This window comes from Bombus bifarius, unplaced genomic scaffold (genome assembly GCF_011952205.1).
Source record: "Bombus bifarius isolate JDL3187 unplaced genomic scaffold, Bbif_JDL3187 scf7180000007975, whole genome shotgun sequence".
Lineage (NCBI taxonomy): Eukaryota > Metazoa > Arthropoda > Insecta > Hymenoptera > Apidae > Bombus > Bombus bifarius.
In genome coordinates, this window is record NW_022884361.1 from 1,978,240 (window position 1) to 2,003,646 (window position 25,407).

At 36.7% G+C, this 25,407-nt stretch overlaps 1 protein-coding gene across 4 annotated transcripts in view; it reads right to left on the minus strand.

The window, feature by feature from the left end:
* Positions 1-25,407, minus strand: part of LOC117217284 (mucin-19-like) — a 46,719-nt gene that overhangs the window by 9,493 nt on the left and 11,819 nt on the right. The window contains exons 2-7 of one of the 4 annotated variants that reach the window (XM_033464789.1): positions 22,940-23,125; positions 22,033-22,161; positions 8,740-9,124; positions 5,775-5,918; positions 1,228-1,373; positions 975-1,147 (exon numbers count right to left, since the gene is read on the minus strand). In XM_033464789.1, the coding sequence (XP_033320680.1) occupies positions 975-1,147; positions 1,228-1,373; positions 5,775-5,918; positions 8,740-8,800 (524 nt within the window). In that variant the 5' untranslated portion in view covers positions 8,801-9,124; positions 22,033-22,161; positions 22,940-23,125. Of the gene's footprint in view, positions 1-974; positions 1,148-1,227; positions 1,374-5,774; positions 5,919-8,739; positions 9,125-11,568; positions 11,957-22,032; positions 23,126-25,189; positions 25,291-25,407 lie in introns of those variants that run through there. The other 3 variants (XM_033464790.1, XM_033464788.1, XM_033464791.1) reach the window with 3 other exon arrangements.

A 25,407-nucleotide genomic window follows, 5' to 3' on the forward strand; every position in this document is an offset into this window, starting at 1 on the left:
TACAGAGAAATGATTACCACAGAGTCTATAAAAAATCAGAGAAAGCATTTGCTTGATACTTTTCAAAACAGAAAAGACTTTTCGTCTCAGAATCTAGTTAGCAATAAAACGCGTACAAAAGAGCGGATCATTTCGCGCGTTGACGTTCCCACTGTGTCACGATCTTTTCAACGCGGATGACTTTCGTCGTCGTTTCGATCTCATTCGCATTCACGGTCGTCTCGTTCCTTGCACCTGATCCCTTATCCATATTCAATGAAAAAATACCGAACGGTACGACGACTGTCTGACGGCCATTCCGTTAATTGCAAGGCGCGTGAAAATCCGCGGACAATCGTACGATCAAGTGGTGCATCGACTCGTCGCTGCATTCCTAACAACCTATCCAGCCGGCAACTGGCACAAGGTTAGGCAGATACACCGAACATGGATGAGTAGTTTTTACTAAATCCGTTTTCACTTAACTTGTCGGTCAATAATTCATGAACTTAAATGTAGCCGGTACATGATTCGTAGAATGTGTCTAGCTCAGGTCTGGCCTAGGCGTGTACAGAGATTTTGTAACGCGCTTTGACGCACAAAAGGTAATGATTGTGACAGAAGATCAGAAGGCATGGAAAGTCGAAGAGTGTCATAATATTTAATTATAGAAAAGTAGCGAATAGCGATTACATCTTTAAGTATATTTATTGCCGTAATGAGATTTTTTTCTGATGGATGATCGCTATAACGTTTTATGAAACATTTTATGCACACAGGTAATATGTTGATTATTTATATACGAATTTACTTGTGTAAAAGAAAGAGTATCGAAATCATTAAAATTCATGAAAGGGAAACTAATCTTGAAAAGGATCGATTCTTGTTTGGTTCTAGCAAACCATAATTTAATGCAAAATATTAAGTATCTACTGCTCTTAGAAATATTTGTTAATGTTAAATAAATTGATTAAACGAAATAGAAAAGTTCTCACTTGGTCAGTTCTTTCAGATCGAATTGTTTAGCCAGTTCCTCTGATTTTGTGGGTAGAACCAGGAATATTCTCTTATCGTATGATTTTCTCACCAATTCGTCTTTCAAACCATTTACAAAGTGAACCAAACGTTCCTTTGATCCTGCAGTCATATTTAACTCGATTCCATCAACCTGTGGAAATCGATCAAAATTCTTTAGAGAGGAACTGCAGAATATCGTTAAACTGACGGATAGTATGGATAAATAATTGCCTCTTTCAAAACTCCGATCAAACGAGCGGTGATCTCTTGACGAACTGTGCCGGAAGTGCTTAGTGTTTTTCCAGGGTCGTCCACGGAAACCACGAACTGAAGCGTTGGAATAATCTTCTTCAACGACTTCTGAAAATCTTCGAATCCTGAAAAATACGTAAAATGTATAGATGGTTGCAAAGAAGAAAAAGAGAGAAAAGAATAAAAGGTATGACGACCAATTTTTAACATAACAAGTAATTATTTTCGCAACTTTTTTTACATTTCTATCGATTTTTGTTTCTTTACAATTCCATTACCATGTCGTCTTCTTATGTTCCTTGAATTTCACAGTTCACATTTCCTAAGGTATACTTTCATAAAAGTGGCTTAGTTGTGAGGCAGATTTTGCGATAGTAACGCTTACAAATAAAAAGAACTGTCCGCTAGAAGTTCCGCCTTCCTTTCCACGTGATTGTCGATTTCGTCGCACAATCAGCACGACACGATGCTGTTAGGTGAAACGAAATCTCTGTCTCCATAATATAGTTAATCACGAACTTTCACGTATTTTTGTAATTGGCCATGACCGTAAAAATTATTTCCTATTACCAGTTCCCTTGTAAAGGTATAGCATCCTTATAGTTAAAATTTTGATTCTTATCATTCTTCGATATGTCTCGTTTATCAATACTTCATATATACCTTCAAACATTACGTATAATAAATATTTAAAAAACAAATTACATTCAGGAATGATGTTAATAGACCAAAGTACCAAAGTAAAATTACCAAAGTACGTCGCGTAAGAGTTTGGCGACATATAATTTCAATTAACTTTTTTTTTTTTTTGAAATTACGTATAAAAAGGAGGACATGGAAACTGGTTTAATCGAAATTTGGTAATACGTAGGCAGATCAATTACAAGTCCGATGATGGATTCCTTTTAGTAATTTTAACAACATGTAATTATACTCGCATAACAGGTTAAGTCGTATGAAACACGATAATTGTATCGATACACGAACATTGTATCTTGATTGTTATTCATTCTTACAAACGAGTGAAAGCGTTGAATTAAAAAAAGATTCGCAAATATCCTATTATTCTTTGGAATATTTGTCAGACAAGAAAGAGACTAGATGTTAAAGAAACAAGAACGGACGCTGACATGCAAAATAAGATTCAGCAGCGCTCGAGGGAAAGTGATATTTGTTACATCTGGATCATCTATAAGAACCACTTTCAACGCCACTGTCCTCGCGTTTCATTAGCCACACCCATGCACGAATTTGGTATGGACATGCGACGTTTTTCGAAACTTATCCAAACACATATAGCAGGAACAGTTTTTTCTTTTTTGCATGGCGATACGAATCTATATTCATAGACAGTGAAAGCGATTCAATTTTTCTACGAACGTACAATGTTAGGAAAAAAACAAAAGTCTTGAAGCATTGACCTTACGTTCTAAAATCTGTTAATTCTTGTAAATTAAACACTTTTGCTCCTCTCGTTATACCCTTAAAATTCTTGATCCTTATTTTTGAACACCCTGTATCGACAAGAAGTCAATCCTTCGGTGTCTAAAAATATTGTCACGAAACACGCAATCGTACCAATTAGCACACTGGCCGAAGACAAAACGAAGAAACGAAGTTTCGCATTAAAACTCGTTCCAATTCGTTGCTGCCATTCGAGTTTAATTGAAACTGGCTCCGTCGTTATCAAAAAGATATTTTTTTCCACGAAACGAGGCGGGTCGGTCGCAACCATTCATGGCAAGGGTACACCAACCAGAGAAAAAGGAGGATCAGCACGCAGCTCGTTTTCGCGCGATTATGTCACAAACGTGAGATTCGTGTAGACACTTCTGTCCTCGTCTCTCTTCCTCACATCTCGAACTTTTCGTTCCTTTTTGAGTTTCTTTCAGTTTTTCCCCCTCTTTCTTCCCTTTTTTCGCTTTATTTTTCTTTTTTTCTCCTTTTACACATCTCGTTCTCGATCTCGTGATCCGCGGTCTGCACGACGAATATCGAATTTCACGCGTGACATACCGTCGTCAGCCGACCACCGCTCTGTTATGCATAACAAATTGATTTTGGTGAAATTTCGAAACCAGCCTCCTTCCTTTTTTCTTCTTCGTCTTCTTTCACCGGGGCGTTTTTCGTGTTGCGCAACAGATGGTGCTTTAACGGTGCTTCGCACGCCGTCCGATTTTTGCGGGTTTAACGGTTGCAAAAAGTTGGCGAGATTTATGGGGACAAACAACGCTGTCGCAACCACTTAATAACAATGGCATTGACTTCATTACGCGTGCCAGTCGAAAAGTCGAACTGCATATGGATAAATATCCGAAAGGAAAAAGAAAATTCATGCCGATGTATTTCTTCATGGTATAACATACTATGTAGTTAAATGAAATGTTGAATATAGCCACGTGACATGCTTGTTGATAAAATTCCAGAATTAATAGGGAAATTAATTGGGAAAAAATATAAATTATTCGACGATGATCGAAGGGTACGAAGATACAAGATATATCCCTGTTAAAAAGTATTACGGTGTAATTGCTTAACTATAATAAATATTACTAAATTTTACATATTTCATTCGTATCACTTCAGAGGAAATATGTGATAAATAATCTAATAAATATTTTACCTTCCATATGAAATAAAAATTATACTGGATAATTGCACTGAAAATTTTAAGTATACTCATGCTTTTGAACGCAGGTGTACGTAAAAGTGAAAATACTTTTACAAGAACTCGAGAGATTTAATTGAAAGCCTCGAGCGCCGTTAATTATATGATTGATAAGCAATCGATTAAACGTTGCAACTATTTCGACACCTCTGTTAAGTAAGTAAATGTCCCTGGAAAACAGTAGAAGATCGAAGTGACAAGCTTGTTGAGATTATGTAATGTAATCGTTCCGTTGCGATTCTGTTGATCCAAAGGTGCGAATTAATTGGCATATTAGAACCTTCGAGACTTAACTTTTGACACGAATAAAAGGGTGTAAAATGTGTGATACTCGTCGAGGATTAACATCGTTTATTCACGCTTGAATATTCATCGAGCATTGTCTCGTATGAATATTTTAGCAATGCAACGTCCCGTGTCAAACACGTTTCTGCTTCGATTTTATACATTCTAGACGCACTTCGACACAAAGCAGATTTTCCCTTCTAGATTCTTTTGTCCATGCGGTTCAAGGGAAGTCTTTGACTTTGTTTCCTTTGCGATTAGAATTTCCTTTCGACTTTAACGCGTCTATCTTTGACATTCATTTATTAAGTCTTGAGTACATAAATTTGGCATATCAATTCCCGATTTGTTTTAACATTGTTTCTAAATATTCAGCGATCACTACTATGGTTATCGATGAAATCTGTGGTAGCCGACTGCGAAGAGCCAACGAACTCGTATTAAATCATTTATTAAAACGATGACAAGCGATCGTTAATCGTGATAATAAAGATGGCAAGATCCACCAAAAATAGCCGACGCGAGCACGTGTAATCATGCAACTATTCTCTTTTAGCGTCTCAAATAACAGGAAACGATGTGATGACCGTCAATTATACAACAATGTAAATCATTCTTATTGCTTATCGTCGAATAATCAAGCTAATATATGTTAATTGGTCATCCTGATTGAAAAATGAGGAATTTCATATTGAAACGAGTAAGATTCATAGAAGGATCATTATTATATATTACGCATCTACACAAGTTTTGATGACGGAAACCGAGAGTTGATTTCTCAACGCTGACGATATCACTAGACGTAAAAATATACCTCCCGTTGTGGTTGGATTTCGATATCCTGTTGCAAGTGCAAGGATACAGATGTATTTATATGGATGGTATGCATTTACGCAATCGCAGAACGTATAATCATTTGAATTATGCACCGTTAAACGCTTGATACGCGTATTTATCGATAAATATTTAATCTGAAAAATACGTTAAAAAATTATTACTCGCTGTTTCGACATGACATTAAGGGGAATCTTATTTCCATCCACGCCACTTTTATTAAGACTATCTCGTTTTCCTTTCTAGAAAGTTTTTCCTACCTTCGACAGAATCTTCCAAGTTAAACCACTTAACGATTGTAATTACCTTCGACATTGCGGTCTTTTCATATGATCGGAATAAATGTTTAAGATAACACGTACTCTTTAATTAGTGAATTTCTAATTCATCGTATGCACATTCTATCTTATTACATTTATCGATTTGCGTTATGATTTACGATTAAAACTAATCAATTTGAAAAATCTTAATCGTTTGAAATTTTTAAAACATCCATTTCCAAGAATGTTCCTTTCCGGATATATTACGTTACTATGATGACTTCTGCACGTTTTGTTTTGTTCATATCGATAAAGAAATCGTCTGACATAATCGTCTAGCTTCGATCGTCGCGATTATCGCGAATCAAGGGACATGTCTTTCAAACGGCCGTGATTTTACGTTAAAATTAACGCATTAGTTTGAAACTGCATACGATTATCGACGATCATATCGCTAATGAAATATGTCTGGGACTTACCGGAAACCGAGAGATTTCGCACGTCGTAGCCTTGTTGTACCAAAGAGGTGCATTTGCACACAGCCTCCGTTAGCTGATCGACGTCGGAAACGAAAGTGTAGCATACTACTTCTCTGCCTGGTGATAGCTTTTGCTTCGGGCATTCTGAAATTGATTAAAAAATTGATTAAGCATCTATTTTAACAATTATTCAATCACACAAAAGATTATTGATGCGCAATGATACTTAAATAAAAAATTAATATAGCTTTGTTTTACATAAGAAATAAATAGCGCAATAAGAAAAATAAATGAAGAGACTATGTTCTTCTCTAATTTATGTAAATTATTTTGAAGCAATATAGTTTTTTTAAGCCTCGATATTGCTACTAAATTTAGTTAATGAATCCAGTGTCAAAAATATAACAGTTTGATCATTTATATTATTATATTATTTATATTAAATTTATCATTATTTTATTTATTTATTTTATTAAATTCATATTATCATTTATATTATTATAATAACGCTAATATATAATAAACCTATATCATTAATGGTATAAATTATACGTGTTGGATCATTATGAGATAAACCATAAAATTATACTAATAAAGTACCAACGAGCTTATCTGTTAATATCATGTTTGCAATTCCATTAACGAACGTGCTCGAGGTGACTTACATTGTAAAGAAGACGAACTAGAATTAACGGGATCAAGCCGTAATTTTCCGTGACCGTGCATAGGAAAATATAAACGAGCCAAAAATTAATAGCTTCGAGAGATGCGTTTGTTATGTACATTGATTGGACGTTACCGTTGACATCATCCTTCGCGTACACTATGCAACCGTTGCTATAATAGTCGTTTACATAGCCACGCAGCCTTGCGACTCGTCGACGAGAAAAAGAAGAATCGTGCAAAGGATGCTCCGCACGAGAAAACAACTCGCGGATTAGCTAGCGACATTTACTATTAATAAATTCTGCAGTTAATGTCGGGTTTGTTATAGCGACTACGAGGAAAGCATTCTCACGATGAAGAAGGATAGAAAAGTGTCGATCACCTAAACTTGGTACACACTTCTTAAATCTCTGTAAGTTTTATAAATGGAGAATACAAACGGTAGCAAATCTTTATTTTACGATTATTTTACGATACGAAATGTTATAAATTTTTATTTCGTGATTCCACGGATTGGAAATCTTTATTTTGCAGTATTAAGCGTCAAAAATTTTCATTTCATACGAAGCATTAGGAATGCTGCAAAAAATTTTTGTCTCACGATTCCAAGGATTGCAAACTTTTATTTTGTTTCTACATATATATGATATCTATAATATTCATATAGCTATTTCTAATGTATTATATTATCGCAGGAAACAAAGATCTAACCGATCAATGTCAGTAAAAGGTCAGAGATTATATTAGACTGCCTAACAAAATTTGCCAATTCAATAAGATGGTGATCGGGCGGAGAAAGTACGGTGGATCGTTTTTATTTTCTCAAATCGCGTGATCGTCGACTGCGTTCGAAAACGAAAGTATGTTTACCGATTGTCTGAAAGATAGGGTAACGTATGCACCGCCCATCAGAGGAATCCGTTCCTCGGAGCTTCTTGCACGTGCTACGAGTGAAGATCGACCGGATTTAACAGCGTAAATGGTGTACCGTCCTTGTACGGATCGTTGCTCCAGTTGTGAATGGCGCAATCTAACCTTAGAGGACAACGCGTTCCCGATATATCAAACGATCGCGAAATCGCGTGAAATAAGAAGAAGATCAGGGAGCGACGATAGATGCCGCACAATCATTGTAGGTACTTACATGGCGATCGGTTTAATTAACGAGAGAATTAATGGTAACTCGCCGTTCTGCAGATGTTAGAGACGAAGAAATGCTCTGAATATGATCGTTCGGCATAACCTTGGTGTCTTCATACGATTCTTTTAATTACTTTAAATGTTCGTAATTAAGTGATGCTGTTAGTGTTTTGGTAATGTGTACTTGGAATTTATGAACTTATTGGAAAACAAAAAAAGACAAAAAAAGAAAAAGAAAGAATAGAAATGAGAATTAGGTGAGAATAGGTTGAAATGTCAAGACACGGGAAACGAATCTTGTCGTGGAATATCGGGACTACGGAAATGCATTTGTAATGTGCAGAGCAATTAATTTTGTGAACAGACAGTTTGTAAGTAATCGCTGCAAATTTTAATGAATAGTGTGAATAATACGTGTTATTTACGTAGAGCAGTGTACACTTCAGTTACACTTCATTATGTGCTTTCCACTTATCGCTCTCATTCATAATCACGGACAACGGTGACTGCGTCTTGAAAGGAGCACATCAGACACATACTTCTTTCTTTAGACTGAATCAACTAGTACAAGATGAACGATGAATTTAGTAAAAAATGAGTGAAGGATCAATCTATGTTGTGATATATTTCATTCATTAATTTTAAGTTGAAGTATAGCTATACTCATTAAAGTATAATTGCTCGTAGATTTTTCAGTATTATCTGTTCTCGTAGCATTTAAACAAGTTACGGTCCATGCATTAGTAATAAATTAATATAGGATTGCCGAAAATACCGATTTCTTTATTTGGTCCACTAATCAAATAGAAGAATGCTTTTTTACTTATGTTTCCATAATCATCGAACATTTTTGTACGAAAGTAGTAACATGCCACAAAAAAATTGCAAATTTTTAAATCAAAAAGCCAACCGGTACCTACTCTACGAATTTCTAAAAACACCCTTCGAATTTACACGTATGAGCCACACAAAAATCAAACTAATCAACTACACGGATATTAAGCTTTTTATTTCTAAAGAACTAAACACGAATTACATATCCTGCTATTCAAACTAAGAAACTTGGAAAAAGGTAGATCGGTCTGATTTCTAAGTGCCTCGTGCGTATCCAGCAACCCCTGTGAATTTCCTCAAAAACATAACATAAAATCAAACTTACGCAAGCCACAAGCAAGACCCAGCAGCCCAATGAGGACCGCCAAGCACGTCCTGTTGATCATCCCGTTGACTTTCCAGTCCTCTGTTGCGTTCAGTGTCGTCCGAGATCCGTTAGATCCGGTCCGCGACTGTAATCCAAACGATCGACGCTCGAGCCCCAAGATCGTCGCTCATCGAGGGGACTCTTCGGGGAAGGAGCCGATGGAGATGTTTCCCGCGTTAGAGTCAGCAGCAGCGACGACAAAACAGCGTCTACGAGATGTTGCGTTGTTCGTAGCCAAGGAAAGCCTCTCTCTTTCCGTCTTTCGTCCGGTTGACGTCCGAGGTGGGGGATCAAAGGAAGCTCGAAGGATCCTTCGAGTTCGAGAGCGCGTTTCGCACTGAACCTTCGGAGGATTCGTGCTCTCTTAGTAAACCCTACCGATCGGATAGAAGCGCGGCCGAGGAACAAATACCGAGGGAGATGGAGCCGCAGGGATATAGTGATCGAGGGGGAGACGAGAGATCGGTTAACACCGAACCGCCGGATTACCGGATGCCGGGTGGGGTGACGCGGACTGGCCCAGATCGGAACACTTTCCGTGTTACACGTACACTACTGCCCAACGGTTTGAATTTCACTACCTTTTCGTGTCCTATATATACATGTCAAAAATGAGGAACTCGCAAGTCAAACTGATCAACTTTAGATTTTGTTCGCTTCTTAATTTCTCTACAGTGCCAAATTATGAAAAAGAGATAGTAATTTGTGTGTATTTAAAGACCGAACACAAGCTACAAATTTTTCAGGAAAAAATAAGAAACTATTTGGAAATTTACGAAAATTATTTACTAAACGCATAACGCTGATAAAACGAATAGACAGTAGGGAATAATTATTTTTCTTATTTTCCTTTCTCAAATTCTGAAATCTCGCTTTGACGGTTTTATCCTTTTAATATATAATTCGAAATAATTGAATTCCGATATTTTTGAAATACATGTGCGTATTGTAAAAACCGCAGAAGTTGTGGAGATTTAATGGCAAAAGTCAGTAGAATATAATATTCTGGCAATAATAATTTACTGCCTTTAGGCATGATATGGTAAGTGTAGTAAGGTAAGAAAGTTTATGTCAACGTGTCACAAACTGATCGTTAAATTAGTTAAATAGAATGTTGTACAACTATGAGAAAAAGATTTGGGATTGCTTAATCATCTTATTTGAATCTAAAGACTAGGAGTTAATAATTGTTAATAATGTAAGGCCTAAAGAGCATGGCTATATACATATGTAATTTGCAAGTTTTCAAATGGCACCGCAGAGGGTTCAAGAAACAAGTTAACTTAGCTCTTTCGTTATTACTGACATATACGTTGCCCAGAGTCAATTGTCTTGATGCAATCCAGTAAATAACTAATGCTTTCATGCCTTCACGCTTAAAAGGAGAATATTATACTATGATAATAGCTACTGGATGTTATTACTTCTTCGTTTATGGTACTTGGTTACTCTAAATAATAGCTGATAGCAAAGCTAGGTCACGTATTTCTCTCATGAAAAAATGTATTATTTCGTAAGAGTGAAAATCAGATTTTAATTTCAAGCGTAAAAATAGGTACGCTGAGCTTCGTAATGACGAATCACTGTCAAAGATGAACCTTCTGATCCTTCGATCGATCCTTCTCTCTATTTCATCGTAGATCGACACACATACAACCTATTCCGTGTCAGCGGATCAAGGTGAATGCATAGCGAGCTTCGAATGATTTTCGATAGACGAACTTCGAGACTTCGTCTGAAGAATTTTTCGCGGATACACTGAGTTTGTTGACAATAGTGATTGAAGCACTTAGAGAGGATACGATGGGTTTTTCGATTATCTCGTAAGGTGTTATTTTTAGCAATGCTTCTTGCTTGTGTGGGCGAATCAAAGCAACGTGGTTGCGTAATATATACATGAAAAGATGCACTATAAGCGTCCATAAATATATATGATACGAAATCTCGTTGAATATATGAAGATGGGGCCCGTTCTTTGATCTAACAAACCGGTGGGTGACTAAATTTCAGGGCTTCGGCGAGTTTTAAATAACAAAGGAAAGATTCAACGATTTTTATGCAAATTTTGACGTTACTGCGTTGGCCTTGGTTGAATGTTACAATGGGCTACCGCCATGTGAAACCTGGATGTACAAACGTATCAGATTTCGACTAGCCCTTTCCAAGGCAACTTTTTTGTCCCAAAAATGTCATTTTATACCAAGCATACACGATTCGATCTTACCTTTGCGCCCAAACAAAATTGCTTTGTCTGAAGAACTTGTTAAACTTAATAGAAAAATTATATATATGTGCTAGTGCCTTTTAAAAATAAGAAATTGCATCACTTTTCACGATGACTACAGATCGAATCAATTTTTCTCCAGTAATAATCCTACTATTGTTAACGATTTACACCATGCTGCGTAAGATTAGTGTCTTATTAAACGGCCGAGTTAGGATAAGCAGGATTCCGCTTCTGCAATCGAACTGCCAAGCGCTTTTAACACTTTCGTCGACACGCTGTTTACACTGTCATTCGTTAGGCTGTCATCTCAGGGATGATCCTCCTGCTGTAATCTGGGACAGCCTGAGCATCCTTACAGAATCTTTTTTGACCTTTCGAAAGATAGTTGCAACGAGTACAATGCTGCCGTACGATGAAACATCGTAATTCTTTCGCGAGATGACGAGAAAGGGACGAGGAAACGCGTTCTTGCGACGGTGAGTCAACGCGCCGCCTGCGAAGTTTTATTTCACGCTTCGCGATCTGGATTATTTTCAGAGGAAAAAACATGTCCTTTGTACCTGATTCACAGCTGACCAGAAGCACGCTTCACGACAGCTTCGCTCCAACTGTACTTGGAGCATTTCGAATCATCCTTTTCATAATGCTGCACGTGTTAACCGGTCTATCCGGTATCCAGCATCCACGACAAACTCAGTTGCCCGGTGGATTAATCAGCGACGTATGCTAATCGACAATGATCACCGTTGCACGTACCTATGTTACGTCATCGAAAGTTTCGCGTATTACTTCGCGTTGAAAGGTATTACGAATTAACGCGCGTCACATTCATCGCGCCTTCTCCAGCTCATGATTGACCGTTGTTAATAACAAATCGCTGGTTTTTACATTGGATGATTGATTCCAAAATAGATACATTTGCGTATATTATATTATGTATACTTCATTCCTACTACTTCTTTGCTCGTAAAGCTTGGAATTTTTTTATGTTCTCATGGTTTGAGCGGGTTTTTTTTATAGTTTGTTAGAAAATATAAATGGTCATTGTTATATGGGAACAATGATACGTTTGCGCAGAGATCGGATAACTATGAAGGTAATGTTCCAGAAATTTTCTAAACCATGATCGATCGAGGTGATAACCAAAAAAGGGTCGATATCTGACTGTAGGTCGAGCGTTGAAAGGAGATCGTCATCGACATAGTGATTGAGTCGTGAGAAAACTACGTTCCGAGAAAGGGTGTAGAAAATCATTGGCGACTCGATGCGGATAGTTTGGTTTCGTGATAAGACCGATATTTGCGTTGACCAATGAAAGGTTAATACAATCGAAGTTGTTTCCTAATTCTTCGGATAGCAATGAGTTCCTTGAAACGCGAATTTTATTATCCACTTATTATCCATAGAGAAATAAAGAATTTTTCAAAGACTTAAAATCAACGTTTCAATGTTCTGTAGATGTTAAAAATTCTGAAGATTCTGATCGTGAGACCTTTCACCTGAAACTAAAATTTATTCATTTTCAAATCTGAAATTTTCAAACTTCCAAATTTTTTTCAATTTTTCAGTATCGTAAAGAGGCGAACGCCGATTCCTAATGCAGGAGTCGGGAATATTTATAATCGAGGGGAAATTTTTTCATTTTTCCCTGTGCCGTTATTTCAGCAGGACCGATTTCCTCCCAATAAAATATCGCGTGCCCACACTGAAAACAAGATGGATGATCAGGTGAATCATCGTCGATAAGGTCGTCTCGCGAATATCCAGGTCTGCATACGTGTATCGCGTTATTGCAGTTTCTTCCTACGAATTACGTCACTTTCCAGAAGAGCGACGAAGAACGGTCCCACTGTCGCGATTTCCGTGCCGGACTTTATGATTGCCACATAGTATCGACATCTCTGCGCGTGCGATAAATTTTCAATGAAATATTGCGTCGTGTCGAAAGAAAGAATGGTCTTTCGGCGCTCTTGGCCATTTTCGTCGACGCCGGATTTTTAACGAGAATCCGTTTCCTGTGATTACCTTTATTTACGAGCCTTCACTTCTCCGATCCGTAGGAACACGTCGCTCAAACTCATCGATCTTTCAACGAGAAACAAACATTTACAATTCCTTTAATTTTACATGGATAAAAGATTTTTTTTTCCATCATTTATATAAAAGGAAGAAAAGTAGAATCTCTCTCTGAAGAAACTGAATAAATTAGATTTCTTTTAAATAATAAAAAAAGGAAAACAAGTGGTGCATAGTATTCCTGACTAAACAAATTACGATAAAAACCGTCCTGCGTATACGCCTCCGGCAATAAAATCTCAGTGTCCGACAGATATCAATCGTTGTGCGAGAATTTATACTGCTTCTACAGCGCCGTGCAAAGATCACAAATCATTAACTAAACGAAATTTTAATTCATTTGTAATGTCTTTCCGTTTCTCATATTACTTACGAAGACGAAGATTGTATTTATCGTAGCGTTTTTTCAAAATGTATAAACCGGAGAACATCGTAAATATCAACGTGACAAATAGAATATTTAAAGATTCATTTCTATACAACGCATTTTCTTAAAAAAAAAAAAAAAAAAACAAAACACGTAAAGATACTTCGTACAAGTATATTTGACTAGCCATTAAGAGACCGATAACACAAAGTGATCTTAAACTTTTATACAGTGCTGTATATCCGCGGTGGCGACGAAAGAAAAGCGGCACGCGTCCATCACTGACACGCTTCGGGCGATCTGGTGCAACCAGGCAACAATGCACGCACTGGGACGTGCACCACGCAGGGAAAGGAACCTTTTAGAAAATTATCGAGACCGTAAAAAGGCTGCGATCAACTTGAAAAGGAGACACCTACCTCCTTGTGGGCGTCTAGGTGGCCGTGCCGCCTTTTACAAACTCTGCTTGTGCCGCGGGTTTCTTTGTGACGCACTGGTAGCACGTTCCGCGACTCAAAACGTAGCATTACGCGATAGGGAAAATATTTTTTTTCCACGCGATGGACCGTCGATTTCGATCTGTCTTGGCACAAGCTCGATAATCAATTTCACGGAAATCGCATACTGATTTTATAAGTAGGAGTTATTCTTAGTACTTCTGATAATTGTAGTAATTTTTGATTATCTATGGACGATGAATGTGTGTCTTTTTGCGAAGATGAAGCTAGATGAAATTAGAGTTTAATAGGCTGCGGAATATCATTGCTCATTTGTTGATTGCTAGAGAAATATGCGTTAAACAGATATGTAATATTATAGCTATTATTGCATTGGATAATAGTATTAACGTATTAGATGACAGAATAGTATTAAATGGCCGATGATTCTATAAAGGAATGGATGATATGTTGTAAATCAATCGAAATATGTATGGTTAGCTCGAAGAAAACAATTTTCCTGGAAATGTGTATACCATGGTATATGGCATATGAATAATTTATAAATAAAATTGGTCTTTATAACGATAACAAACTCACAAGAACATTACTATTATTCTATTTTAATTTACCATTACTTGATTTTTGATTATTATAATTTATAATATATTTGCTATTTTTATTATCAGCTAAATAAAAACAAGAAACACCCACGATTGTATTAAACTTATTACGTAATAAAAAGTGGAGATTTATCGTGTAATAAAACGTCCGAAAATCCCTGAATCTTTATTTTGAAGTGGAACAGAGACAGATATGCACAACACGTTGCGGGAAAACCTCTAGGAGGCGCTTACAAATTTATTTGGCGCGACGACGTAAAAGCTTGTACTTGAAAATAAAGGGAATGCCTTCGTCTTATCATACCAATGATCTGTCAAAACACAAAGCCCGAGGATGAAATCGGTCTGCTCGTGTCACATTGGGTAACCACTCCTTTTCTCTCCTTCGTAATTTACACGCGAATCGGCCTTCGTGCACGCCGCTTGCCAAAATATCGTATAAGCCGGACAATAAAAGGACTTCGGGGACATGCAAGGTCAGGAAAGCGGACGTAAGACTAGCTGAATTACACGAATATGCACGTTGAATACCGCACCGGCGTCTCCTTTTTTTCTTTCTGTTCCCTTGCCTTTCTTGGTAGATTAGACATTCTTACTTCTTCTTAATCTTAATATGTCTATGTTTTGATTAAAAGGTTTCATCAATTGTGCAGAACCAGAAATGTTAGGCAGAAGAATTGTTGTTGCTTCGAAACATACACGGGTATATCTAAATGTTTCAAATAAATATGCCACTTTTGATAGAAAAGATCGATTTCATTTTCCAAGTCACGCGTTGATCGTAGTTTTCGTGTCTATTCTTCCACTTCAATGTATCCACTACAGACGTTTGAAGTTGCGTCAGATAATTTTACATTAAGGGTGAAAATAACGGTCACCTCTTTATTCCACGTTACAGAATTTATAATTGGGTAATAATTTTTCCTCGCAGTTGCAGCTAGCGTAAGAGTAATCCTGAGGAAATGTTACGTAGCGACATAAACGGGCTATCTATTTTGAACGTGCAGCATAAATATCAGAGATAGCATAAATATTCAGTAGCACCGCGTTGTCGATAGATTAAAATGTCGAAAGGAAACGGGCAAGTGTTCCTGTTCCGTTTCACGGAAGAAATATGTCTATATCTCTCAAAGCGTGCGGATTGATCGATCTGCGGCGATCATTCGATAAATGGAGCTTATGTGGAAAAAGGGACCACACCCAAGTACCTGAGGGCCTCACGAGGTGGGTATAAAGTTCCTGCGGTTACGTAAGGGGTGACAAAGCCACGGTGCCACCATAAACCATATTTTCAACCACACTCCTACTCGTGTATAATATAAAAGGTTATTGCTTTTCTCCTTTTGCATTCTTTTACAAGTTCAATTTTACGAATCCCAGCTATAAACCTTTCTTTTTCGCCAATGTTTAATATTTCGTATTAACAAAGAAAAGAAAGCAAAAATTTTACGAGGATGATAAATAATACAATACCATTGACGCAGTTGATTTAAATAAGATTCTTTCTTTTTTTTTTAAATCCAAGAGTACTCATTAATAATAAAAACGGTTGTCCAATAAGCATGGAATTAAGTATTACGTAAGATTATAGAGAGCTCAATGTAAAAAGAATTTATGACCACATAATGAAATCTTTGCATCTGTTAAAACGACACTTTGCCGACAAATTACGCTGTGCAACAAATTTACGATTAATTTATTCGATATAGAAGAAGCGTATGCAAATTCACGAGTAACATATCATGAGAACGGGCTTGTTGCTACTTTTAGGCTTTACAATAAACGTATAAAGATAAATCGTGTACGTATTCCCATTGTTTTTGAAACAGATGCGACCATTCTTAAATCTTTGCGTAGTTCCTTTGACCTTGTCGTTTGATAAATATTTATGAAATTTAATTAAAATTGTCTTAATACCTATTTGGGGAAAAATACGCGATGGAGTTTGAATAATGGAATTAACAATTCGAAGATGAAAAAGTTTCCGAAACGTCGGAGACCATAACAAGCGTGTTCGCTATGAAATTCAATTTCTACATCTTGACAGGAAAAGGATGGATCGTGAGTTCTAAGATGTCGACAAAAGTACGTCAGAGATAAGCCCCAGGCTTTTGAACCACTTGTTTTAGGTAAGTGGATTCTTGACGAGCCGATTCCTTTGTGACACGAAAGTATACTCGACAGGAGAGAGCTTATTTGCATTCGATAACAGCCGAAGCGAACGGTTAAAAGAGGATCGCACCTTCGACCAAATGTGTAGCAACTCGCCTGTGACTATTCGACTGTGAAGATCAATTTCTATCGGTTTCGTGCATGCAAAACTTTACGATGACCAAGTAAAAGTTTTAACTTCAGTTTCCCCATATTATTTTGCTTGATAATTGACACTTGTAATTGAGGAGTAATTAGGCTTTATAATTCCAATTGAAAGCGATGAAAATTTAATTGGTAAAGTAGTTCCATTATTTGATAATGGAAATAATAATAATGAAGTATAGTAAACTAGTAACACTGTGGACGATTCTGCATTGTCAAGGTCCTGACAACTCCTTCGATGACGCAATCAAACAAGAATTTCACGGAATAATTTACAGTGTATAAGTATACTTGCCTTGTAATGCACGACGATTATTATACATATTCGATCCTACTTATGTTCCATATCATAATGCAGAATTTTCATTTTCCACATAAGAATGAATTATTTTATAAATGCGGATCAACGATAAACTAAATAACTATAATAGATAAGTCGAGCACGATACATTTAGATTTGAAAAAGAAGCTTAAAAATCGTATTCTTAATTAAATGCAATTCTAAATGACTCGAAAGGAACTAAATTACGATTACCCTTTAAAGTATATTAGGTAATCGAAAATGAACGCAAACTGGTTACCGATTGATTTATATTTACACGACCTCCGAATATATAAATATTATGGAAAATTCTGCATTTTCTGAAATGTCACGTATTACGTACCACATTAAGGAACGTGTATAGACCTTAATTGCGTTTGCTAGAGAAAGGTGAAGAGGAATCATTTGAACGTAAATTCATTACAATGGCTGTGACGTATGGCATAATTTTCGCTTATCGTTCATCAAGGAATTATTACTAAATTTATCGCCAAACCGAATGTATCTTAATTAAAACCAATTATAAATTCCTCAAATTTCTTGCCATAAATACGAAGATGAAAAAATAAATGGAAAGAGTTTCGTACAAATAAGTTATGATAAATTTTACAGACAAGCGGACAATTAAAAGCAATTTTCGTGTTTCGCAATTTGAGTCGTAGGTGGCTGCAATTTCATATGTGCAAGGACGTAGCTTTAAAGGAAGCAATTAGATTTGAAGAGGAAGGACGAAGGTTTTTTAATAAGTCATTTTTTTTCATAACGGTGTTACGCACTCGAAGGACGCGAGTTGCGAAATTATTAGGTCTCATCGTCGCAGAATGTACCTTCTTTCAACGTCAAGAATTTCTTCTTCCGTTATTTCCGTGTGAAACACGAGTCAAGGAAAGCATTAGAATTCAATCTGACTGTTTCTACTTTCCATGAATTAGAAATGTTTGCAATCTACAATTTTCTTATAAACTTTAGATATTTTGCAATGTAGAACATTAAATTTAAGAATTCGTGCATATTCGAGGGAGCAGTAATTACAGTAAACAAATATTTATCGCGCCAGACTTTTCACAAGCTTTTCGAAGCTGGTAAGTTTGTCACTCTTTCTATCTTTTCTACTCGTTACAATCTGATCAGTAGACCATGAGTGTTGATGAACTTTTAGATAATTAAAATTTGCATAAATGCACAAGATGCATAGAGTGCCAATAATAAACAAAAATATACAAAACATCCAAAATAAATTAATCGTTATATCATTTAACGAGTGAAAAAATTCTTGTCCATAAAAATATGAATTTACACCATTTACAAATATGAATAGACACCAGCAGCCTACTCATTAACGATACTTAATCCGGAAAGAAAAAAGTAAAAAAGAAATAACAAAGACAGCGAACTAATTTCACTGGAGATTTCGTTTCCTTTACATGGTTCTTCAATTACAAGGGAACAGATCCATTCTCGTCCTCGCGTAACTTCACCTTATTAAATCGTCGCCTGCTATACACACGGCCGAAATCGGTTTACGTAATCGATCCGTGATCCACCTCCGAACGCATTTCGCTTTTTCGCATTCCAGCGTTGGTAGCACCCAAGATGTCCGCTCGTAAGACCCATGTTCTCCACTTTCTCCAGAATTACATCATACGCTGCTGGCCCATGGCACCCCATTCCTACAGCTGCGGGTTGCTTTCGGCGCTGCCACAGGCACGCGCATAAATATCGAGTAAATATTTTCGTCAGCCGAATCCGTTGAATATTAGCGGCAATAGGGAAGTCGTTAAACATCCAAAGCTGTGAAACATCGCGTGCTTTTTCAAAGACGAAGGAAATATGGAAATATAAATGAATATGGAAGTGTAAGATTTTTTTTGTAATAGGTATCCTATGGAAATTTTTGCATGCGCGAGGTTAAAAAGTAGTACAGTCAAATTTACTTTGACTTTACTGACACTTAGAACACGGAATATCGTTCCTTTATTTTTATTGCTTTGATTCTTCAATAAAATCTCCAATAAAAGCGTAACTTAGGCGCCATATTCCACACGAGCGAATTTTATTTATAGTATTTTTCGGGAAAGATCGTTTCGCAAAGAATAAATCGCATAAAATTTCACATGTCAAAATATTTCGAGAAGAACACGTGCGATGTAATCGTTACTTATTTGAAGTATTTTATAATTTTACTCGGTGTGACGAGGGATCTTTCTTGCTCGTTACTTTTAACAGAGCACCACGGTCTTCTTTACGAAACCATATTGTAGTTTCTCTTTCTATCATTGTTACTTGACCATTAATCAACTCATTCTATTCATCCTATATCGTGCTATCGGTGTTAATCCGTGTTATTTTAACCAACGCCGCCACAAAAGCTTCGTTTTCGCAAAGTCATTTAAAAGTAATCGCGCGCCCGCCTTACGTCACACGCAATTTGAACTATTGTAGATTTATTCGCTGGGAAGGGATACCGGGCCTTGAATCGTTCGCGTGAAATTACGTTCGTGATCTAGTGATCGTTTCGTTCAGATCATCGGACGAACGAGAAAGGAGAAAGAACAATTTCACTGTCATTGGGTATTCGTAACTCGCGAACACGCAATCTTTTTAAATCTTTGTGTGTCATAAATTTTGTCGGATATGATCTCATGAACGATATGACATTTGGCTGATAATGTTTTATCGATGAAAGACATACTTGAATTACCTAAGCGATTTGAATAATATTGCCAAAATTCTTTGTATCAAGAAATCGTTTCATAATTTACATCATCACGAGATAAGTTGCTTGCAACTATAAAATGATATTTCATTCCAAAAGAAATTGATTTTGGCTTCATTATTTCTCTAAGTTTGTACTCAGAAGCCTAAAAAAAAAAACAGCCTGCATAGTTATTTCACTATACAAGACTGCACGATTCTTCCTTTTCTTGGGCCAATTTCATTTTGTTTCTTTAATATCGATTAGTTAGAAAGATTACGCAGAACAGATTCGAGCGGGAAATGCGACGTTCCCGAATTTAATCGGCGTTAGCCCGCGTTAACGGCCCACGCTAAAAAGGAAAGAAAATAAAACCACGCGGGAGGAATCCAGTTTTCAATAAGGATCGTAGACAGGAAAGAAAGTTGTCTCGAAACACACACATTGCGTCTTTAGTTCGCTTAGAAATCACAAAGGAGTCTGGAACGAGAGTGAACTTGTAGCTAGCAGTCACGGTGACGTCAAGTCCACGTTCGATCGAGATATCGAAAAACGATGCCGATCTTCCCCGTGACTTTCTATAGATCACGGAAGTAAAAGTGTAACAGTTTGACGAACAGTCTATCCACATAAGAATGTAAAAAAAGTAGTAAACAGAGTAATAAATCATACTGAGTGGAATTTTTCGAACGAAAAATTTCATTTTGCGATGTCAAAGGTGACATTTTCGAACCTTTTTAAATTCAGCAATCGCTATGCTATAATTCAGTAATCAATCGGAGAATATACGAAAATTTTTGAAAATATTATCTTTTCTTTATTAAATGAGATAAATGTTATAGAACTCTTCCTGGAAACAGTTGTGACAGAACTGCCACTTAAATAGAGACGTGTACTAACTACAAATCGATGCGTCAGCTGAGAATTCGCTGGCCTTATCCGTAAACTCGTCCAAAATGTAGTGCAATCGGTGTTGTCTACTGTTACCAAGTAAATCAAGTGCTTCTTAGCAACTTAGATCTTCCAGCAATTTAGGGTGGGAATTTAATGGAATGGGTCAGTTTTCCAGAAAACTGAGATTGATCATTCGCGACACGGTTCAAAATTAATTTAATCGAACATTTTATAGGACGGAGGATCATAAATCAAATCGTTTAGTCGAAACTTTATGCGGTACGATGTGCACATTTGCATAATTCATGAAGTTACGATACTGTGAAGCATCGTCCACCGTTTTGGTAAGGGAGTAGGCACCATTAAGGAACAATAGCTGCAGATGAATGGCGAAAGTTCAAGTTGACAAAATGTGTGGACACTTGTGTCCATTTGTAACAAAGAATATTTTGCGTTCTTTTCATTCTCACATCTGCGAACGTCGAATCGGACGAATAACGATTTTTTAATTAATAATTTATGCTCTTCACAGAGAAGAGATTCTCTTAAAGCTCGAAGCACAATTTTTTCGAACGTACGAAATTTTATATACGTATTGTATATAATTGTTATATGTAAAATGAACTTTATCAACTTTGTCTTTGTTGAAAAGTTGCAATTTATTTTTTCGTCAGATTCCTTACCCAAAGTTACATTCACTGTCAAATTACATGCCATACGATGTCCTTTATTTCGTTCATGGAGAACCAGTATGTGTACTAAAATTAAAACTCGCAATTCTTCGTGTTATTCAACTACATTGCACGTTGCAAGTAACCAGCTTGTATACCGAGTGTAAACGATACAGAGAGCTCGTAAATTCAATCGGGTGTTAAAGCAAACATGTTTCGGAGATTGAGACCGGCTCATTGACAGAAATATGAGGAGATAAAAACTTGGAATTTTATTCAGGGCGGTAACGCAAGTTTCATCCGATTTTCATTAATCCACTGGCTCTTTTTCGAATTTCAAGGTGGTATGTACATGATGACCCTACCGTCGCCATCGCGATAAAATATGCTATGGTATGCAATCGTTTGTAATATCATTCACGTATTTCGCGGATTAATCAATCTATTGAGCATTAATAGAGTTTGTAAAGAGTTCACAGCTTTTCTTAAAAAGTACTACGTTATGTTTAATGACGATCACCGAATTTGCATTTTAATCCAATAGCATATCATATGTGCAAATTTACTTTCTATTCTACATTCAGATATTCCATAAAATTTTTACCCTCCATGATACAACTTACCTAATTTACGATCGCGTTACACATTCGCAGTTCTCTGATACTCCTGTAGAATGGTTCGTCATGGTCGAACTACTGCCACGGTCAATCGGTATGCTTCACAGAACACCACTGTCAATAAGTCACCTTGATCTACAGCTGTACATAAATTCAACGATCAACAAAATTACTCAGTCATTAAATTGCCAATTACCTGGTTTACCCTCTTATTATTGTGTCCAATAATCTAGCGATCATAGCAAATCTGCCGTTAATTCAATAAGTTAATCTTATATGCTTGTATGCTATGCGTTTACTGACAATTAATTTGTATTTTATTATGACTAGAATGAGCACATCCCTTCGCTCGCATGTGAGTGCAAACAGTTCAATAACGAAGCGTTTAGAACGACTTTCTAGATATATGATAAAAAAGACAGGAGCGTGGACGGCGATTATTTAAATTGCACGGGTGAAACCAACAGAGACTCTGATGTATGTAGATTGGTCTGGTTGATCTTTATTTTTTTAATTCTTAATTGCTGCCGTTCGATGACGCTGCGGGCTATGTCTGTAATAGGATGGCCTTAGGGAATGGTCTCGATAGTTGGCAAAAAAAAGTTTGACCGAGGGAATTGACGTTTGAAAGGAGAAGGCGGCTGATTGGACGACTTCGTTTGAGAATTGTTTCTTATGTGTGTTTTATCATGGAGTATGAATCATCATCGATAATTGTCATAGATATAAAATAACAAAAATTAGAAAAAAATTATTTACGACAATTTTGTCATGAAATATTCGATCGAAGATTGGAATATAATAGAATTCCGAGTATCGTGCAAATGTTCATTTGTTTTTAGAACTATGACACATTCTCCATGCCATTACGTAGGTCCTAGTTCGAATGCAAGCAACTTCGCAAGATACTTACTCAGCAAGTGGAATTGACATCGTATTGTATTACTGATCCGTGAGATGGACTCGATTCTAAATTTCTTCAACATTCAATCGTTCGATTAGTCAGCCAGGTTGAATAGTAGCTAAGAGCATTCCTCCTTTCTCCAACAGTTCCAAGGAAAGCATTCCGTCCCAGGGCATGGAAAACGCCATTCCACCTCTGCGTCAAGATATTCAGGTTTATGAATCATCATTTTGTTAACAAAATTACTACGAAATTTTAAATACTAATCTTTTAACTTCCAAAAAATGTTCGTTAGATAACTTTGCCGTTTCTCTCTAGATCTATCGATCATTCTTTGCAATGTATATAGTGCAGAATTATACAACTCCTCCTGATTCTTAGCCTTGTTTGTATAAATTAATTAGTTCATAGCACTCTAGATGACGTTAATTGATTTGACAGCTTCTTAACCAATATATTCATATATTCGGCACGATATTAGTAGGACATGTTGTCGTTTCATCCCCTCTATCACCATTCCGAAGGATCTTTTTCATGGACACCCCGTACGATATAAAGGCCAGAGCCAAGCATTTTAACTTTCACCATTTTTACTACTAATTTAATGCTTCAAAATGGTCACGGTATTTTCAAACTACATAATGTTAAATCTCATCAGCGGAAATTACGATTTCTCGTTAAGTGATTCGAGAAGCGGCATTGTTCGCGAGGTTTAGTGCCTTCTGAATTGCCTCATTGGGCCTGGGCTTAAGATCGACGCACATAAGGCTTTCGATTGTTGGTTGAATAATTCACGCGGCACAATTAAGCAATCCTTCGTCTACGTCGCGTGTAAACGAAGATTAACGCATTGCTCCTTGACTAGCTGAGAGATCCACTATTCGACAGTTGAAACGTTGTAGGTAGGTAGTACATGTAAAGCCGGAACGACTTTAAAGGTGATGCAATTCACCCTGGCGCCAGATTTTTAAACGTGCTCCCATTTTTGGCAACTTGGTCCATCGTATAGTATCGGCATTGTCAAATCGACAAGGCCGCGCTCTGTTGGCGCACGCCTAACCCAGACCTTCGCGAGATAAGTTGAAACTCGTTTGGTTTACGAGTACTGCTCTGCTCGACTCACGTTACGAGAGATTCTTTATCTACGGTGGGCCTTGAGAAATATGTGCGAAGTTCTGTATTTTTTAAATCGAGTTCTGAGGGTGAGGGATCGTTTAGATTACAATTTGCGTTTAAATCTGTTAAGGACCAGCCGATGAAATTATGTAAAAAGATTCGATAAACGAAAAACGTTAATAGAGTAACTTATACATTCCTACGTTGTAGTACCGAAAATTTCTATTACTTAGAAACAAAAAGAAAATAATTCATAATTGTAGAGGGAAGAGAAGACATTGAAGAATGTAATAAATTTAAGATTAAGGTATTGGGAAGGAACGAAGAAATTTAGAAACTAAAAAATCATAAAAATTACAAGACAGGTTAGTCAGGTAGACGTACAAAAGAAGAGAAACAATGTACTTACATATTAATGCTATAAATTTATTATTAAGCTAGTATGTGTAAGATAGGAAGATGAATAGCAGATAAGGTTGAAATATAGCTGAATAATAATTCTTCTATTAGGGGTACAATTTCTAAGAAATTGCCGGGATGATTAGAAGAATAATAATTGCGAGTGATATTAAATTACAGTAGTTACATATACTTTGCGTAGTGAGAATGGAGCATATGTTCAGGAAGTATGTGTGTCACTTCTGTTTCGACATTAGACATATCGAGTGCCTTCTATAGAACAAACGAAGTTTATTCCCACCCTTGAAACAAAGTGTTTCGTAATTTTCTATCGCGAGTAACTGGCCATCACGCGAAAGTCCTTCGCTTCTTAAGAATTCTTCCTACCTGTTATATGACAAAGGTGTCATTTCGCGGATTGTACAACTGTAAAAATCAATATTACCGATGCATCTATACAAAAACCTATTACAACAGGTTTCATTCCTTTTTCTATTTATATCTTTATATAATTGTGCTTCACAATGGACACAAATATCTCTGAAAAATGTCATACGCACCATAGACAGATAAAATAATAATAAAATAGATAACAAAAAATTCAGAGAAAGAAATGGAAAAAATCATATTCACTTCAAAATTGTGTTATTTCAAGAACCTTTTAATCTTAAAAGGAGTTTTAACATTAAGCATGCGTGTTCAAGTATCGTGTAAGGAACAGGATCAATATCGAAATTGTGTTACACCGTAAACTGGCTAATTTGTTTGCTACAAAATGAAAACGAAAGGATCCGTCCGTGGAACAACGAGCAGGATCAACGTGAGCGTGTCGAAACATGGTCCACCTACAACAAGAGTTAATCATGTCAAGGACCCATTCAGCCTTCTCTCCGCTTCGTATAATCTTGTTATAATACCCTCTTAACCCTACGCGCGGGCGCCAGTGAATCAATTTTATTCGG